The 19,673-nt window shown below is 50.0% G+C and overlaps 1 protein-coding gene across 11 annotated transcripts in view; it reads right to left on the minus strand.

The window, feature by feature from the left end:
• Positions 1–19,673, minus strand: part of RBFOX1 (RNA binding fox-1 homolog 1) — a 375,459-nt gene that overhangs the window by 80,178 nt on the left and 275,608 nt on the right. For 8 of the 11 annotated variants that reach the window (XM_075528230.1, XM_075528222.1, XM_075528228.1 and 5 more), the window contains one exon: positions 850–930. The exons of the other annotated variants lie outside the window; for them this stretch is intronic. In XM_075528230.1, the coding sequence (XP_075384345.1) occupies positions 850–930 (81 nt within the window). The remainder of the gene's footprint in view (positions 1–849; positions 931–19,673) is intronic. 11 annotated transcript variants of the gene reach the window in all.

Genomic DNA, 19,673 nt, shown 5'->3' on the forward strand with positions numbered 1-19,673 from the left:
CTTTCTCTGGTCAAGGCTGGGATCTCCATATTTATTTCTGGTCCTTCACCCCTAAGCACCTGAGTGCTCTGTTTACCCATATTCAAAGTTTGCTCAAGACTTTCTACAAGGACCTACTTGCTATTGTTTTCTGCCCAGTTCAAAGGGGTGGGCAGGAGACAACTCGTTTCTCTCTCCCTCTCTGCACATAATAGATTGACCTTGAAAACAAGTCACCAGATACAACCCCCCCCACACTGAACCCACTGCTGCCCATGCCATGGACTCACAGCGGCCCTCTGGGACATGGTAAAACTGCCCCCATGGGGGTTTGAACCAAGGCTGCTGATTCTTACAGGAACAGAATGCCATGCCCTTCTCTCTTGGAGCCAATGGTGGACTCCAACTACCGCCCTTTTGGTGAGCAGTCACAGAGTCACCAGGACTCCTTCATGAGTCACAGTGAGATTCGGGGGTCCTTGCCACGGAATTTCAGGTATTTTTGTGATGGCGTTCACACAAATCTGTTGCTATGTGATAAAAGCAGGCAGGGGACTAGGGATCGCTTCCTTCCAGCCCCCCTCCCCTCCCCCAAACCCCCTGCCCATCCACAGGACCCTGTCCAGAGAGGAGCGGAAAGTGCATGGCCAGGTACCCAGGAAGAGGGGGTTCAGACATGGCTGGCGATGAGCAGAGGGATCTGGATGCTATGGCAACATGGGGAGCAGTGACATGCTGGTGGGGACCAGGGGTCTACTCAGGGAGAGTCATGGAAGGGGTGGGGTGGAGGCAGAGAGGGAATCACATGGCAGGCAAGGTGGCTGGACGGGGACTCATGTCACAAAACAGAGAGCCGGGCTGAGAGCTTACTTGCAGAAGTGTATACAAGTGAACTGGGGCCGCTGTACACGGAGGATCCCTCCTGATTGGCCTGGCACAACAGCACCGTGCCTACAAGAGAGAGAGGGAGAGAGAGAGAGAGAGAAGGAGAGAGAGAGTCGGGTTGGGGAGCAGCCACGCTGCACCAGAGTACCTGAACAGATCACCCAGAAAGGCTGAGTAATGTATGTACAGCCACACGCCAGAGCTAGGGGAGGGGCCCGGCCTAAGAAGCCCTCCCAAGCACCTAGCATGGCTCATCACATTCCCCCCTCAACCCCACTGCCTGTCTCAAACCTGTCATGCAAATTCCAAACAGAAAACTCAACCTGGCTCAGCCACTGTGTGATTGTGTTGGGTTGTTCACTGCTCTCTCAGTGCCACGGGAACTCCATTGTGAGAAGACTTACATTTATACCTACCTCCACGGGGGGTACGGGGCAGATGCCTGCAGGTATGTCCACCTCAGCGACTGGCGTGCCCTGGCCACTCAATAAGTGGTAAGCATACACAGATAGATGGATGCCACCCATCTCACTGCCACCAAGGGCTACTCCAGCCCATAGAGTCACTACACCACGGGGCAAAGGAGCTAGGCCCCTGTGAGTTTTTGAGACTGCAAGTCTCGAAGGGAATAGAAAGCCTCATCTTTCCCCAGGGAGCAGCTCGGGGTTTTGAACGGCTGACCTGGGGGTTAGCAGTCTAACAAGTGACCCACTACACCACCAGGGCTCTTCAGAGGCAAGCTTCTGCTCCTCCATCTTTCGCCTTCCAGAGCCAGCCCCTTGCAGAAAGCACGGAGACAAAGCAGGCCTGGAGGGAAGGCTGCTTATCAACCTAGACTCAGCGGGAGACAGTGCTGGCTTCTAGCCTCTCTGCTCTCCCAGAAAGCTGTTGGGCTTGCAGTTGGGGTGGCCTGTGGCTCTCCCAGCTTCGGGCTATACTCAGAGAGTTTCTTCTCTGGGCCTGATGCAAAGCCTAAGACGCCGGGCAAGTTGGAATTTTACAGCGAGGAAGAGCAGGCTGCTGGGCTCGTGAGGTGGCGCTTCAATCTACGGGAGACTGGGAAGCACCACCCAGTCCTCTCAGGGGGAGCCGGGGCAGACATCGTGGGGCCTCCATTCTTTCCCCATGCAGCTGCCAAGCTCGCCCTCAAAGACTCTGGGAGGCACGAGAGGGACTTGGGAGAAGTGTTCAGTCCATGACCGTGGGTAGGAGGAACAGCTACCTGGGGTCTCTGTTGCCGTCCCTGGCAGGGAGGGCCAAACGCCTCCAATGGAGGTTGGATGTCCTTGACACCACCGAAACGGAAGATTCATCTCTCCTTAAAGGACAGCTACCCCGGAAGCCCACCCCCAGGGACTCTCCTACACACTAGCCTTGGGAAGGCCTTCTCCCCCACCCACTCAACACAAGTAGGTCAGAAACTTCCAGAGTGTGTGGTGCTGGGCCGAATAAAGAAGGGGGGCTGTATCAGGGGACCCAAACCCCAAATCCAAATTCACTGTCACCGAATTGATTCCAGTTGAAATGAGACAGTGATCTGACAGGGCAGGGTAGAGTTTCCCAGTGCGTTTCTGATGCTGTAAGGCAGTGATCCTCAACCTTCCTTATGTCGGGACCCTTTAATACAGGTCTTCATGTTGGGTGATCCACCCCCCCCTCAACCATCAAATTATTTTTGCTGCTACTTCATACTGTAATGAATTGCTACTGTTATGAATTGGGCGACTGTGTAAAAGGGTCATTCGACCGACTCCCAAAGGGGTCACAAACCCAGAGGTTGAGAACCGCTGCTCTAAACCCTTCTGAGATCAGAGGGCTTTAGCTTCTTCCCCAGGAGCAGCTGGTGGGTTTGAACCATTGACCTCATGGTTAGCAGCCCAAAGCTTTCTCCACAGCACCTTCTGGGCTCCTTAGCATATACAGAGACTGGCCCGACCAAGTCCTTTGGGGAAGCGGGGAATGGGGGGAACCCAAGCAGTGGCTTCTGAGATTATTTCTCAACTGACTTTATCACGTATGTTGTCAATGGGTACAATCTATTAGGTCCCGGGGTAAATCCCAAACTCATTGCCATTGAGTCAATGATGACTCACGGTGACCCTATAGGACAGGGTAGAATTGTCCCTGTGGGTTGCCGAGACTGGAAACCACATCTCTCTCCTGGAAAGGGGCTGGTGGTTTTGAACTGCTGATCTTGTGTATCACCAGGGCTCCCACCAGATGAAACCACCTGAAAGTGACTAATTTCCATGTCAAATGTGGTAGAAAGTTGGAAATGTCCTCTGGCTTCATTTAGTAGAATGACTTCCCCCTATTTACCCAGGTTAAAAAGACCCCCACTCTCTTTCTGGTCCCTTTCACCCCACCACCCCAAAAAAGGAATGAACAGAAGGCTCATAGCAAGTCTATAGGACATTGTGAACTGCTCTTGTAGCTTTCCAAACCTCCCTGGTAGCCCAAAGCCTCGTCTTTCTCCAGCACAGCAGCAGGTGGGTTTGAACAGCTGTCTTTAGGTTTCACAGTGAACTGTTTAACCACTGTACCACCAAGCCCCAGGAGGGAGTGACTCCCTCTTTCAGCTCCCACCACAGTTTTAATGTCCCTTGTAGAATCTTTGTTATTCTGGGTAGCAATTTTTATTTACAGATTGGTCTTCTTCACTACAGAGAATGCCCTAGGGCATAGCCCAATCTTACTCATCTTTTTATTTTTTTAATCCCAGCACCTAGCAAAATACCTGGCCCTTGTGGGGATGAATGAATACGATCGCGTTATACAGAATGCCTCTGAAATAACTCTCCCTTTCTATTTTCTTGGTTAAAAAAACTGCTTTTTTCCAACCAACCCTTCTTGGTGGTGTCTTCTCCTGCAATCTCTGGGGACTCACGTGCCTAGATGTTCAGGTGTCGGGGGTGGGGGTGGGGGTGCTTAAAGCACTCTGTTGCTAAGCAAAAGTCCTGTGGCTTGAATCCACCAGCTACTCTGACCAAGAAAGGGGTGGCAGTCAGCTCCTGTGAATATTTGTTGTGTTTTAGGTGCCATCAAGTCAGCTCCGATCCATAGTGGCCCTAAGCACAACAGAGGGAAACACTGAACGGCCCTATGCACAATGGAGGGCAAAACTGCATAGTCCTGCGCCATCGACACCGTTGCTCCTAAGCCTGAGCCCATTGATGCCATCTCGCTGAGGGTCTTCCTCTTTTTATCAAACATGATGTCTTTCTCCAGGGACTGGTCTCTCCTGGCAACACGTCCAATGGCTGTAAGAGGAAGTCTCGCCAGCCTCGCCTCTAAAGAGCACTCTGGCCTTATTTCTTCCAATACAGGATCAGTCAGCACCACGATTCAAATACCTTCATTCTTCTACGGTTTTTCTTATTCGTTGTCCAACTTCCACATGCAAAGGAGGCAATGTAGAATATCATGGCTTGGATCAGGCGCACCTTAGTGCACAAAGTCACATCCTTGCTCTTCAATGCTCTAAAGAGGTCTCGTGCAGCGATACACCCAATGCTTCTTCTATGAGCATCGATTGTGGATCCAAGTAAGACAAAACCCTTAACAACTTCAATCACTGCTCTATTTATCATGCTGCCACCAAATGGTCCAGTGGTGAGGATCCTGCTCTCCTTTACGTTGAGTTTGAATCCACACTGAAGGCTGCAGTCTTTGGTCTTCCTTAGAAAGTACTTCAAGTCCTCCTCACTTTCAGCAAGCAAGGTTGTGTCATCTGCATACTGCCTGTTGTTAACAAACCTTCCTCCAATCCGGATGCCACATTCTTCTTCACATAATGCAGCTTCTCTGGTTATAAATATTTAGAGTCTCAGAAAGTATATGAAATTTTAGAGCCCTGCAACTCCCCAGGGGCAGTTCTACTCTCCCCTACGGGCTCTCTATGATTCTTTCAATGTAACAGGTTTGTTGTTGGTTTGGTGGCAAACAGTTGGATGCTAAGCAAAAGGTCGGAAGTTCAAACCCACCCGGATGCCTGGTGAGAAAGACTGGATGCTCTGCCTGGCAACTGGATGGGACAGACTCACGTCACTTGGACCCACACCTGAGGGGCTAGGAAATAAAAAGACTAGAGTGTTATTCTCGAGACTGAGGGAGCTCTGGTGGCATGGTGGCTGCCATATTGGGCTGCTAGCAGAGACGTCTACAGCAGAAAGATGAGGCGGTGTACTCAGTCTGGTAGTGAGGTCCAGTCTCAGGTATGCACAGGGGACAGGTAGTGGTGATGGCTAACCATCCAGGTCGATACAAAATCGTGGTGCAAGCTCTAGATGCGGCAAATGTTTAATGTTATATACAAGGAGCCCAGCCTGAGGCTGCTAACTGAAAAGTGGGCAGTTCAAACCCGTCAGCTGCTCCATGGGAGAAAGCTGAGGCCACCAGCTTCTGTCACGACCTACAGCCTCAGGAAGCTTATGGGGTAGGTGGACTCTGCCTATGGCGTGGCAGGGAGTCCGACTCCACGGGATGACAGGAGGTTTGGTTTGGTATGCTAATTATCTCTCTAAAGCCAAGCAAATCCCATGCAGCTCAGCCCTATCCTGACACCCTGGCTGCCAGGGGGGAAGAACTGACTGGGTGGCCTCTGGTTATCTTAAGATGTCCAGCAGGTCGAAGGCACCTGCAGCTCCTTGGGGGAAAGATGGGGCTTTCTACTAATGTCAACCTCAAGTAGTTACAGACTCAGGAACACACAGGCCAAGTTCTACCCTGTCCTATGGGGTTGCTATGACTCAAAGGCAGGGAGCCTGCACTCTCTCACCAAGCTTCCCCCGTTGACGGGCATCAACACTTTGTTTTCAGAGAGCCCCCATGGTACAACAGTGAAGCCCTTGGCTACTAACTGGAAGAGTGGTGGTTTGAACCCATCCAAGAGCACCAAGGGAGAAAGGCCTGGTGACCTGTTTCTGTCAAGGTGGCAGCCGTGGAAGCCCCCTGGGCCACTCTACATGGGCTGCCCCACAGGACTGCCAATCACAGCTGAGTGTCCCGCATCTACTCGGTGCCCTCTCCAACGACTAAATGATCAGTAACCCACCGTCTTGTCTCCATTCCCACAGAGAATTCCAAAGCCAGCACATTTAACAGGCTAACCAAAGATGCCTCGGGGCAGAGTGTACTTTTAGATAAGAAAGCACCACTGACTGATTGGAATAATATTTAGAGGAAGGAGATAAAGAGAGGAGACAGTTGTGAACCCTAAAAAGTCTAATTGTACTGGCAAACCCTACAAATAAAGACACACACACACACACACACACACACAGAGCCAGACTCTACAGGACAGACTAGAATGACTCCATCAGATTTCCAAGTCTGTGGTGGCCTAGAGGTAAGGTATTGGGCAGCTAAGCACAAGGTCGGCAGTTTAAAACCACCCATGGGAGGAAGACGAAGCTCTCACATAAAGAGCTAGAGTCTCAGAAACCCACCTTTGCAGTTCTATCCTACCCTGACCCAGCTGCTAGTTGAAAGATGGGTGGTTCAACTACCTGGGTGTCCCACGGAAGAAAGAGCTGACAGTCTGCTTCCACAAAGATGGCAGCCTTGGAAACCGGGAGGGGAGGGCTGATGTGTCCTGCCTGCTCCCTGGGAATGGGGATGGAACCTACTGCCAGGGGTAAACCTCACAGGATGGACAGCAGGCTTTTGTTTTTCGAGGAATCCGGGGCTTGAATGACAGGAGGCTGAGCCACGGTTCTGTCTGGCAGGGCCACTGTGATATGGGTGAAAAGCCACCGCCGCTACTGCTGCTGCTGTGAGAGGTGGCCAGGCAGTTCTGACCCTCAGCAACCTCATGCACAGCAGAAGGCAACGGCGCCTGGTCCACACCAGCATGGTGGGGTTTGTGGCCACTATTGCAGTCACTGTGTCACTCTGCCCTCCTTCTAATTTCCCTGACCCTCTGCTTGACCAACGGTGCTGTCTTTTTCCAGGGACTGACTGACTTCCCCGGAAAGCACATCCAGTTCATAGGCCATGCATTCAGGCCCTCCTCCCTTCTAAGGAATGCTCTGGCTGTATGTCTTCCTGGAAGGATTTGTTCTGTGTTCTGGATGTCCGTGTTGTTGTGGTTGTTAGGTGCTGTTGACTCAGTTCTGACCCAGAGGGACACAACGTCCAACGTAATGAAACACTGCCTGGTCCTGTGCCATCCTCGCAATGACGCCTCCATTTGAGCCCGTGTTTGCAGCCACTGTGTCAGTCCATCTTGTCCACGGCCTTCCTTTTTTTCACTGCCCTTCTACTTTCCCAAGCAGGCTGTCCTTCTCCAAGGACTAGTCTCTCCTGATAAAAGGTCCAGAGTAGATGAAACTGTCGCCCCATCCTTGCTGCTGAGGAGCATTCTTTCCATCCTTCTTCCAGGGCAGGCTTGGTTGTTCTTCTGTCCTCCATGCGCATGGTACTTTCAGCATTCTTTGCCGCTGCCGCCATAGTTCGAATGCATTGGTTCGTCTCAGTCTTCTTTATTTCATGGCCCAGCTTGCGCAGGCATGGGAAGCAAGTAAAATGCCATGGCTTGGGTCAGGCACACCTTAGTCCTCAAAAGAAAATCCCTGCTTTTCATCGCCTTAAAGAGATTGTGCATCATTTGATCTATTGACTGCTGTCTCCCTGAGCATTGTTTGTCGATCCAAGCAAGATGAAATCCTTGACAACTTCAATTCCATTTATCATGACATTTATAGCCTGGTCTAGTTGTGAGGATCGGGGTTTTCTTTACATGAAGTGGTGTCAATGGATGGTCCTCTTTTCTCGCTGCCCTGTACATTACCAAGCATGATGCCCTTCTCCAAAGACTGATCTCTCCTGACGACATGTCCAAAGTAAGTGAGATGAAGTCTTGTCATCCTTGCCTCAAGGAGCATTAGGGTTGTATTTCTTCCAAAACAGAGTTGTTTGTACTTTTGTCCGTCCATGGTGCTTTGAATATTCTTTGCCTAGCACCATAATGCAAATGCATCGATTCTTCTTTAATGCTAGTATATACTAACATATACTGACTTTTACAGAACTCTCTGTTAGGAGGGACTGGATATGAAGTTAGGGATTCAAATTCAGATTTATTTTCTACACCCAACCGGATTTAAAATCTTGACACCCGCCTCCCTGCCCACACCCCCTCTGCTGCCTAATCTTTGGGCACAATAGAAAATAAGCTTGACTTTTACATTTCTCCCACTCCCTGCCACCGAGTCAATTCTTACTCATAGCAACCCCTAGGACTGGATAGAACTACCCGGGGGGTTTCTTATGGGAGTAGAAAGCCTCATCTTTCTCCTGTGGAGTGGCTGCTGGTTTCTGAACTGCTGACTTTGTGGTTAGCAGCCTAAAAATAACCCATTATACCACCAGGGTTCCCTTACATTTCTCTAAGAGTAATTAAATGCATTTATTTAAACATACCTTCCTCTACCCCCCACTGTACATGCACACATAGAAGCAAAAAGCAAATACAGTTTCTTGCAGCTGGTGGACTTGATTTTCCAAATGGACAGAGAACCCAGGTGAAAGAGGCTCCCGTCTCTCCCACGCTCCATCCAGCTACAGCACACACATGAAAACAAAACCAACAATTCTTATTTGGCCCCCAGAGAAACAATCAGTAATACTAAGGGTGTCCATGTCTTCAATATTATCCTAGGTTTAATACAATGATGAGTATATACTGATTAACCTTTGCATCAGAGTTAAATGCATAACCCATTAACTAATTTAATTTCTCTCTCTCAAAACAACAACAACAAAAAACAGCCATTGGCATTATTCTTTGAATAATCCTTGTTTAGTTTCCATAATGGTATACAGTTTAATGAAAAACTCATTAGAATGTAGCATACGGCATAATTAATTCTGGCTGATCCTTTTGGTGTAAATAGCTCCTGCAGATGCTGAATTCCATTTTCCACTGGCTTTATTAATTTTTCATCAACCAATATTCCAGCCGTAATGGGCTGTAACAGCTCCATGGAAGTTGTAGGGATGCTTTGACCATCAGCCAGGCAGTTCATCTAAGCAGGATCCTGCCATTTGTATGTTGCTCTGCACGCGTTGGGTTTTTAAAAGACAACGGGGCAGCCTTGTTTTGTGTGAGGGAAAGGCGCATCCACGTATAATTACCAAAGAGGGTGCTAAACAATATTGGGCCCATTTATCTCCATTTGTACAATGGATTGATTGGCTGAGCTGAGAACAGTGAACTGTACACACTTTGAAGAGGCCCTGGCAGAGCTTACCTGTTGGACCGCCCACCACAAAGCCAGTGGTTCTAATCCACCCAGCGCTGCTGGGAGAACGATGAGGCTTTCTGCTCCCGTAAAGACTAACAGCCCAGGAAGCCCAAAGGGGGCAGTTCCACTCTGCCCAGTAAGGTCACTCTGAGCTAGAATGACTTCAAGGGAAGACGACACTCTGAAAAGAGGTCCCCAAGTAGACTTGAAAACCCGCCAAAGGAAATGGCTTGCTTTGAAGCACAAATTACAGCAGAAAGGAAGCTGAAACCACCATTACCTGACCCCCCCCCCTCCCCACCCCCACCCCGCCAACCCCCGCAAGCCTTGGGCAAAGCCAGGAAATACGTTCTGCAGGAGCCTTGGCGTTGGGTGTCACTAGAGCTACTCTGGGTCAGCAGAGTGCCCACTCTTGGGGACTTAGAGTGGACTTGATGGCAGCACTTGGTTTTCTCTAAGGCAGGGGTCCACCAGAAACAAGTGGCAGGAAGAATCCAAACTGCTGTCACCGATGTTGGGATTTTGAGGTCCTTGACAGGTGCCGTCAAGTTCGTTCTGACCCACTGTGACCCGACTGATGTACAGCACAATGAAGAACTGCCAGGTCCCGAGCCACCCTCACAATGGTTCCTGGACTGCAGCCCCTTTGTTTTAGTAGCACTAAGAACCCTGGTGGCATAGGGGTTACACTATGGGCTTCAACCTGCAAGGTTTGAAGTTCGAAACCACCTACCAGCCACCCCAGGGGAGAAAGACAGGGTTTCCCACTCCTGTGAACAGTTACAGTCTCAGAAACTCACAAGGGAAGTTCCACCCTGTCTTAAAGGGTCACTTGGGGTCGACATCGACTCGATGGCAGTGAGCTTGGTTTTGTTTGGCTTTCCTACGTGGATGCGGTTGAAAGTGAGGAGGCTATTTCAGGATCCATTCGAAAAATAAAAGAACTTTAGAGATCAGTGTGCTGGAATACAGTTTGATGGGAGCACAGCTAGGCTTTTGCATTGTCCCCCTGTCGATGGCAGCCAGATGATCACAGCTGGGAAGGCAATAAAGGAGCAATAAAGGAGCGCTGGTGGCTCAATGGTTAAAGCACCTGGCTACCAAGGGGAAGTTCAGCAGTTTAACTTCACCAGCTGCCTCCAGGGAGGAGCACACTGCAGACTGCTTCTTCCTCAGTGTTTACAGCCTGGGAAATCCCAGGTAGCCGTTCTACCAGGGAGAGTCAAGTTGATTGGGGTGGGGGTGGGGGCTATGATATGGGCTCAAGCAGGGACCGGTATTGGCTAGATTCATAGGGAACTCCGAAGGCAGAGAGTTTAAGATCCTGGGAAGAGCCAGGATCACTGGCTGAAGGTCAAGAGAAGTACAAGGTAACCTCTTCCCCCCAAGTGGAACACTGTTTCCATAAACCCCTTGCTTGGGCACTTCAATCTGGACCCCCTTCATTCCCACTCACTGGAGGACACTGCGCTTGAATGGGGCCAGATGTGGAAATGACACCAGCCTGGCCCAACCAAAGGTCGTCCTGCAGCTGAGGGGCTCTGGGAGGCCGCAAGACAGGCCAGCTTGCAGTGTGAGCCTGGTCCTCAGGACTGTACGGCTGGCACTAGACTACCTGCTGCTTCTAGAGCAGCGGTGTGCCCACCTGAGGGTATCCCAGGGAGATGCCTGGCGTCATTCCGACTCACAGCGCCCCCAGGTGACAGGGCTGATGTACCCGCTGGGGTTTTCTGCAGGAGAAAAAGGAGGCTCTCTACCCATCACGAGTGACAGTCTCAGAAACCCACTGGGCAGTTCTGCCCTGCCCTGTAGGGTGGCCGTGAGTCAGAAGCACCTGGCCTGGCGCTGAGTTTGGTGTTTTGGGTTAGAATGTTTACAGTGCAGCCCGGGCGGTGCTATTGGTTAGAGCCCTTGGGCAGCAAAGGAAGGAAGGACCACTCTGATCTACTCTGCAGCTGCCCTGCAGGGGAACGATGTGCCCTCTCTTTCCTGAACGCCGTGCCATCTGTGAGCCTCGGTGCCATTCTGTCCCGCAGGGTCTCTGTGAGTCGGGATCCACTTAGAGGCACAACCACGGTTTTTACTTTTAGGTTGGAAACCATTACCGGCGAAGGTTACCCATGCGACCACGGGCGGGTTCAAACAGCCTCCTCTTCAGTTATTAGTGGAGCACCTAATCACTGCGCCACCAGGACCCCTTCCATATTGGTAGCTGGTGGCCACTGAAGTCACACTGCTAAGGTAGACGTCCCCAGCAGGCCAGGCTTTGTCTCTGGTGTTTTCCCAAATCATCGCAGGCTCAGCTGGAAGGATGGCCACCAGTGAAGTGAAATAAGACCATACTGCACACAGTCCTTTGGACAATCTGATGCATGCTATTTCATCTGAACTGTTGTCGGGTGTTATCTAGTAAGTTCCAACTCCCAGTGACCCCCACTTCCCTATGCACAACAGAACAAAACCAGGCCTGGCCCTGCACCATCCTCGCAATTTCTGCTATGCTTGACCCCAGGTGGCAGCCACCGGGTCATTATCTCCATGAAGGTCTTCCTCACGTCCACTGCCCTTCTACTTCACCAAGCACGTTGTCCTTCTCCAGGGACGGTCTCTCCTGACAACGTGCCGGAAATATGTGAGACCAAGTCTCTCTGTCCTCGCTTCTAAGGAGCATCATGGCTGTCCTTCTTCCAAGATGGATGTGTTTATTCCTCTGGCTTCCACGGTCCTTCCAATGTTCTTCGCCAGCACCGTCACTCAAAGGCACCTCTTCTTCCTCAGTCTTCCTCGTTCCTGGTCCAGCTTCCTCACATGCATAGCAGGTGATGGACAAGCCCAATGGCTTGGGTCAGGTACCCAGTAATCCTCAAGGTAACTTCTTTGCTCTTTCCTCTTCAACACTTTAAAGGGGTCACGGGCAGCACATTGATCCAATGCAATGCATCTGGGTAATTTCTTGATGGCTGCTTCCAGGAGCGCTGACGGGGGTGGGGGGGGGGTGGGAATCCCTGACAACCCAAGCTATTCTCTGGTGATGGTGATGCATCCTACTGGCGGGAGTGAAGTGAATAGGCAGTCAGGCACAGGGTGGCTGGGTCTGTGCTCAGTGACGTGGACGAGGGGGAGCCGCAGAAAGAGAAGCGCTGCCCTCGATTCAGTGCGCTGAGCAGCATCACAGGTCCTAGGGGCCAATCAGAAAGCAAACGCCTGTGTGGGGCTAAGCCGAGGTCAAGCACAGCTGCTCCTTCCAGATAAGCAATCAGAGTTACACCGGCATCGTTATTTTTAAACTTACTTTTGAGAGCACAATCCACTTTGCCATCACCCCGCTTGGTGACAAGCCATGTGGTCAGAGCCCTGGCTCCTTCCAACATGGCCATCATCCAGGGAGTTGACTTCGGTGACCGGAGCCATGTCTGAGGTGCTCGCTTCACTTTCCAGAATTGACAGGCTCTTGGATGCTCATCATCCTGCTTGATCCCTCAGGGGAGCCCAGGATGAGCCCCTTCCCAAACCCAGCCACCTGCTCCACCCGGCTTTGTAAGGAGACATTTCCTTTCCCTCCTTTCTTCCATTCTTTCCAGCCCACACCCTCAGTCTTCCAGGCTGGAATCGCTGCTTTCAAGGAAGAGCAAGCCTTGAGGATTTCTTCCCCATGCTGCGATGCCTAGCACAACTACGAGAGCAGAAGGAGCCCCGGGAAGGATGGCATGTCCTGCAGGATAGGATTCTGGGAGTGATGGACTCCGGTGGGGTGACTTTTGACTATCACCGTCTGTTTCTGGTCATCAGGGCATGACCACGCCTGCCATGTGCACAGTAGTAGCAGGTCCCGGTCGACTGTGACTCCTGGGTAATTCCACTCCACTCTCCCGTGCGTGGCTCGCATCTCATGAATCTTGTTTTTCAACCCAAATGATGGAATATTTAATCAGAGGCAGGAGGTGGTGGATGTGATGGGCAGTATGGAGGGACCTTGGGGTGTCCGTCTCCATCAGCAATTGAGAATCAGGTAGATCTGCCACTTGTCAGCAGTAAGCTGAAATCTTAGCAGGGTATTGTTGGGTTGGTTTTTTTTGACACTTATTTATGAAAGTCTAACCAAATCTGAACCGCTGACAGCGAGTCAATGCAGGCTCACAGGGACACCATAGGACAGGGTAGAACAGGCCCTGTGGGTTTCTGAGACTGTAACTCTTAATAGAAGCAGAAAGCCTCCTCTTTCTCCTAGCAGCTGATGGTGGTTGTGAACTGCTGACCCTGTACATAGAAGCCAAATGAGTTACCACTATGTCACGGGGGCTTAAAGCTAAAGGTGGCTTCAATCAGCCATCCAATTGCCTAGATATCATCTATATATCTCTAAGAACATCCATCTTTTCCTCTTCCTCCTTTTCCTCTTCCCATCTCTCCCCTCCTCCTCTACCTCCTCCCCCACCCTCCTCTTCCTCCTTCTTTTATTAGATGGCAATGGAATGCCTCCCACTGATCAGGAGACTGACTGAAAGAGTCTACTCTGCAGCCTCATCAACAGGGGACAGTGGACACCTCCCCCTGACCACGCTGGGCTGCTGGGAGCACTGGTTTGAAGGCATTCTACTTCACAGCAGAGACATAGGCACTGGCCCGCAGCTTTGGGAACAAGACCCAGAGACCCACCTGAACTTTATAAAAATATCAACTTATCAATCATTTCAGGAGCCCAGGTGGTATAGGGGGTCAAGGTGAGGCTGCTAGCTGCCAAGTTGGCAGTTCAAACTCCTTAGCCACTCAGCGGGAGAAAGATGAGGCTCTCTATTTCTGTAACACTTCACCATCTCGGGAGCTGTTCTACTCTGTCCTATAGGGTTGCTATGAGTCACAGTCAACATGATGGCAGTGGGTTAAAAACAAACAAACAAACAATAATCCTTTATCTTGTGTGTATGCCCCCAAAGAATTGGAAGAGGATTCGACTTGGGCTAAATGATCAATGCTTGACAAATTTCTGGAGAAGTTTCACATACGACCATGGGACATACTGAGTGCCCCCTGGGGCAGTGAGTGGGTTACTCTTTGGGCTTCTAACTGCAAGGTCAGCAGTTCGAACCCACCAGTGGAAGAAAGCCGAGGCTTTCTGCTCCTATAAAGACTGACAGCATCAGAGACCCGAAGGGACCTATCTCTAGGGCCCTGTAGGGTCACTCTGAGTCCGAGTCCCCCTGAGAGCAGAGGGTTACTTTTCCCAGTGGGTATGGGATACGCTGAGTTATGCGCATCCATTTCTGGAAGCGTCTTTGGGTTACACATTTAGAAGAGGCGGTCTTCGGGAGAAGAATCACAGTCCAAGGTGGTGAATCACCGAAGAGCATTTCAAAAGTGTGCATGGAATCCAGATGTTCTGGAGCCATCGAGGCTGAATGAATGCGAATGTCTTCAAATGTCAGCACCATGAACCAAAGCTTTCTGCCAACATCCGTCTTCACGCCGACAACTGCTTAGCCAGTTTATTGACGTGGGCCCCCCACTCCCCGCACGTGCTCAGGAAGACTCATTTGTGCAGTGTCCGGCTGCCAAGAACACCTCCAGAGGTTCGATGGAAGCTCCCGGGGCCGCGACTCTGGTTCCTGTTGGTAGACTTGTTGGTGGAAAACCGAGAGACTGGTCTCAGAAGGTGTGGGCGCTGAGCCCACGTCACTGAACTTCGCATGGGGAACTTGCGGGAAAGCGGTCTCCTCCGCGGGGCACATGTTCACAGCCAAGTTCACCAAACACAAAGACAATGAAGAGTGCCACAGGGTAGGACTGGACTGGGTGAGAGTCCCCAATAATCACCGGGCATGAAAAATGGGGTGCTAACGGTTTGCTAAATGCTTCCCCTGAGGTGCGCCAGTGAGGGGGAATGGATGTCATAATTTATCAAAGCAAATGACTATCGTTCAGGCAGTAATTAAAAGTCCTCATTAAGAGCTGCAACACTCTCCCCACCCCCACCCAAGCGTGAGGAATAAAAAATGCTCTCGGGACGTCAAGAGGTTATACCCGAAAATCAATAACCTGCCATTTTATAATTAAAAGAGAAAATAAATGTGAGGGGGAAAGTCCACTAAATTAGGAAAATTACCTTCAGGAGAGATTGGAAATATTGATCTTAATTTACCAAATATGTGAACTTTTCATGCCCCATTTGGGGCCAGAATTGGAGACTGGGTTGTGAATTCTGCATAAGCTTCGGTAAATCAATAATCATGTGATGGGAATATTATGATATTTGTCATTAACACCAGTCCTCCTTATCTAGAAGTGACCGATAAGTCTAGCTTTCTATCTCTGGTGGAGACAGAGCTAGCTGGTAAAATATTCAAAGTGGATCCATGCGACAAGTTTTCCTCTGATTCGGAGGCATGCTCCATTCTGCCCAGTAAACCCTGACTTTGCTTTGGTTTTGCAATATGTTAAATCCTGGGTGTTTGAATGCTGTTGTTAGAGGCCCTCAAAACTTGATGGTCAGCTCATAGCAACCAGGTGTGCAGCGGAATAAAAGGCTGTTGGGCCGTGCACCCTCTATACCACTGCTAGTCTGAGTCCACCGTTGCCACCACGGGGCCCATCCACCTCGTGGAAGGCCTTCGTCACTACATGGGGACAGAGGCGCCGAACAGATCTCCTTTGCATAGACTCAGAGGCATGGGACGGACACCTCATCTTGAAACTAGCTGTACCCCTCTTTACTGTGAGTCTTCTAGTATGGCCCTGAGATTGAGGGGCGTGCCCCACATTTGTGCATGCTGGGAACTCTGTCTACGAATATATGTACATACGTGCAGCCTGAAAGGAAAAAGGACATGGAGGGATCCAGCCATGGGCAGCAAGAAAATATTCAGATTTCTCCAGGAGCAAGTTGTTGGCCTTGCCCCCACTTTCTTCGACTTCATGTGACTGGAGAAGCTTCTAGAAATTAGGAGTTGGCTCAGCCTGTCCTTTCCCCTAGGCCCTGCCACACCCAGGTTGCAGGCCTGCCTGCGGGAGCAGTGGGTGTCCGGAGAATAATACAGAATGATTAGCTCTTGTTCCTCTTCTTCAATTTGGCCATTTGGGGTGTGTAGTTCCGAGCAATGACATGCTCAGCCTCCACAGGGTACTGTCCAGAAAGATCATCTTCAGGATCGTAAGTTCTGGGACCACTACAGGGTAACTTAAAATCCCAGTCTGCTTCTTTAGGGCTTTCTAATGTGCATCCTGATGGGAGCAGGCGGCCACACTTTCCCTTGTGGAGAACCTGCTGGGTCTGCAAAATTGGCTTTGGGGCTTATGTTGGGGTGCCTTAACCCCTGAGCCTCCAGGGTGCCAGCTTACCCAGTGCCACTGAGTCAATGCTGACTAAAAGCTACCCTTGTGGACAGAGTGGAACTGCTCTTTAAAAAAAACAACCCAAAAACGTTGTGTTGGCACTTCAGCCACATGGCACACAATTCAATCAAAGCAAGAAGAGCAGATTGCTCCTCCCAGCTTCCGTGACTGTGAATCTTCACAGGAGCAGACAGCCTCCCCTTCCACTCATGGAGAGGCGTGGTGGGTTTGAAGCTTGGGTCGTGCTGTTAGCTGTCCCCCGCTTAACCCACGGCACCACCAAGGCTCCTTTTCATCCGCCGTGAGATCTCAGGCCAGCGACGCAACTTTCTTTGTTTCCTTTTCCTCACCTGGAAAACTGCCTGAAGAATTCAATGCCTTCCTTTCTGTAAAATACCCAGCGCTGTCCCTGGTCACAGAACACAACAGGAACAACAAACCAACTCACTGCTGTGGAGTTGAAGCTGTCAGGTGGTGGCCCTGAAGGGCAGGGTAGACCTCTTCCTCATGGAGTAATGGACTCCCCTCTATCCCTTGAGGCAGCGAGTGGTTTAGGTACAGTGCCTAACTCACTCTACTGCCTGGGCTCGTTGGGTTTAGAAAAAGTACTCCATGAGTACCAGCTCTTACCATTACTACTGTCTCCCTGGGATACCGTGTTGCAACTTCAGAGGCTGGCTTAATTTGAATGGAGTATGGGATGCTCTGAAAGTCTGGACAAGTTAGTCTGAATAGCTCCCCCAGATCCCCATCTTAATGGGCTCAAACATCGGAGCAAGCGACACAAATGAAGGAAATATTGGGTGTTTTCTTGGTTCAATGAAACAAAGTCACCAACAACTTCATCCAAAGGAAACAGAAATATGTGTTCTCTCTCTCCGTCTCTGTCACACATCTATGTTCTCCCTCTCTCTGTCACAGTTCGCACATCTTTGTTCTCCATCCTCAGAGGAGGGCTTCTTGATCTTTGACAACACTCCACTAATTTGGTGGGAGGGACATGCATTGGGTACAGGGGTAGGTTCCCAACCCAAACTTCCCATTTCACAGGAGATCCTGGATGTGGGAACAAACAACTTGGCCTTTCTCCTTGTGCATTTGTTAACCTAATTTCTTTGGAACTCTGGGAAAGGGTGTACCCGAAGAACACTTACTGAGTCCCTGATGCCTAGGGTCCAGACTGTGCAGCCTCTGACACCAAAATTTAACTCCCTCTCTCTGTCCCCCATGACCCCCCACAAGGGTCCTTGGGCTGCTATCCTCAAGATCAGCAGTTCAAACCCACCAATCTCTCTGCAGGAGAATGATGTTCCCGTGAAGATCAATAGTATGAAAACCCTATAAAGAGTAGTGTTGGACTTGACTCGGTGGCAGTGGGTAGTGGGTGGTGGCACAGTGTCAAGGGCTTGGCTGTTCACCAAAAGGTCTGAGTTTCCAACTCATGAAGCCACTGCACAGGACTCAAATTTATAGAGTCACTGTGAGTCTACTGACCTAACGGCGACAGGCTTTCTTGTTTGTTGCCATTAAATAGGCATGCCAAGAAATAAGGGACTTCTCCTTTGGTGAATTCAGGAACACATTTTCATCAAATAGCTTATCTAGAATTGAGGAGCATTGGCTCTTGGTTACTGACCCTCACTCCCAACAAAGAAGAGAGCTGGAATGTAAAACTTAAGTATTTTTACTTGTCAAACTTTTTTTCTATTATTAACCAATTTAATAATATGGACAGTATTATCGTCCATTTCACAGATGAAGGGACACATCACACAGCTTAAGCAGGTGAGCCAGACTTCTAACTTAGGCTGGAATGTGCCCCTAAGTCTCACACATTCTCTCTCAGGCGTTTGGTTCTACAGTCTAAGGATGAAGCCCCATAGCTAAGCCTCTCTTCCCCCATATATGTCAACCCAGCTACTCCCAAGTTATAGGGCCCTGGATGAAGCCTAGGCTCATGATAAACACACACACCTCATGATAAACACACACACATTACCTGCCTAAAGCTTAGAACTCAGCTCTCATTGTGGTTACACATCCAGCCAACTACCCAGATTTCCTAAACTTTTAACTTTTTAAATTAAAAAAAATCCAGTATTGATCTGGATAAAACAGCTGTTATAGTGTCCCGGGTTCTTTTCTCATCCACTGGGGTTCATGCTCAGGATCAGGAAAATGGCAGGAAACCTCCTAGCCCCGGGATGACAAAAGTATGCTTACTGTCACAGGTTGGAACTTGACCAAGTGGCCCTTTATCTCTCCTTGTTTTAAAGCAAGAGTCACCTCAAATAATGTTTTCTCTCTGATAACTAGGTGGAAGATCTGTCTAGGATTTTCAGAATTGATGGCAGTCATTTTAGGAGCCGGGGAATGAGGAAGAAAGGACAGGCTGTACTATGTAAATCAGCTCTGAGTGCCCAGCTTCTGACCTCCAGCCTGCCCTCTTCTCCTTGCCTGGCATCTGGGACTTGGCCAGTAAACCAGGAGAAGCCCTCCAGCCAATGCCTGGCCTGCAAGCTTTGGATTCCTCATGCCCTGCAGTCCTGGGTCCATCTGCTGCTTCTGGGTTAGTCTTCCCACATTTTGATGACCACGCATTTTAACTGAGTCAATTTCCCCAACTGGGAACCACTGGTGGACAGGAATGGGTGGGGGTGCGAGGAGACATACATCCTGGTAAGCAAAGTGGAGCGAGATAGAATTGCCAAGGGAACTAGATTCATGTAGAAAGAAAGACAAATAGATTATCCTCAATCTTCGTTACAACCTGCCCTCTTGGCAAGCCCAACCCACTGCCACCTTCTGGGATCACGCAGTCAAATCTCTCATTTGCCTAAAATAAAATAAAATAAAGAACACAGAACACCCTTTCCACCAAATGGAAATGCATGGCTCAAAGACACATGCGGGCATATTGAACTAAAATGGGGTGGGCAGCTCTACATGTGTTCAACATGCCATCGGGCAAAGCCAGAATGCTTTCTTTTAAAGGCAAACCCAACACGAGCTACCATGAAGGGTCCATGCAGTCTTCATATGTACCCTGCATGGTTTCCTTTGGTTGCTTACAAAAAGCTCGTCGTCCTGGCTCTTGGTTCTGCCCTCAAATGAACCATTCCGAATCTGTCAGGACTGGCGTCTCTCTGTGGAGACTGTTGGATGGGACCCCCATAGGACCTGGCAGGCAAGGCACCCAGCGAAAGGGCCAAGGAGACATCGTGCACAGAGAAACTC

Source organism: Tenrec ecaudatus, chromosome 12, assembly GCF_050624435.1.
Source record: "Tenrec ecaudatus isolate mTenEca1 chromosome 12, mTenEca1.hap1, whole genome shotgun sequence".
NCBI classification, from domain to species: Eukaryota; Metazoa; Chordata; class Mammalia; order Afrosoricida; family Tenrecidae; genus Tenrec; species Tenrec ecaudatus.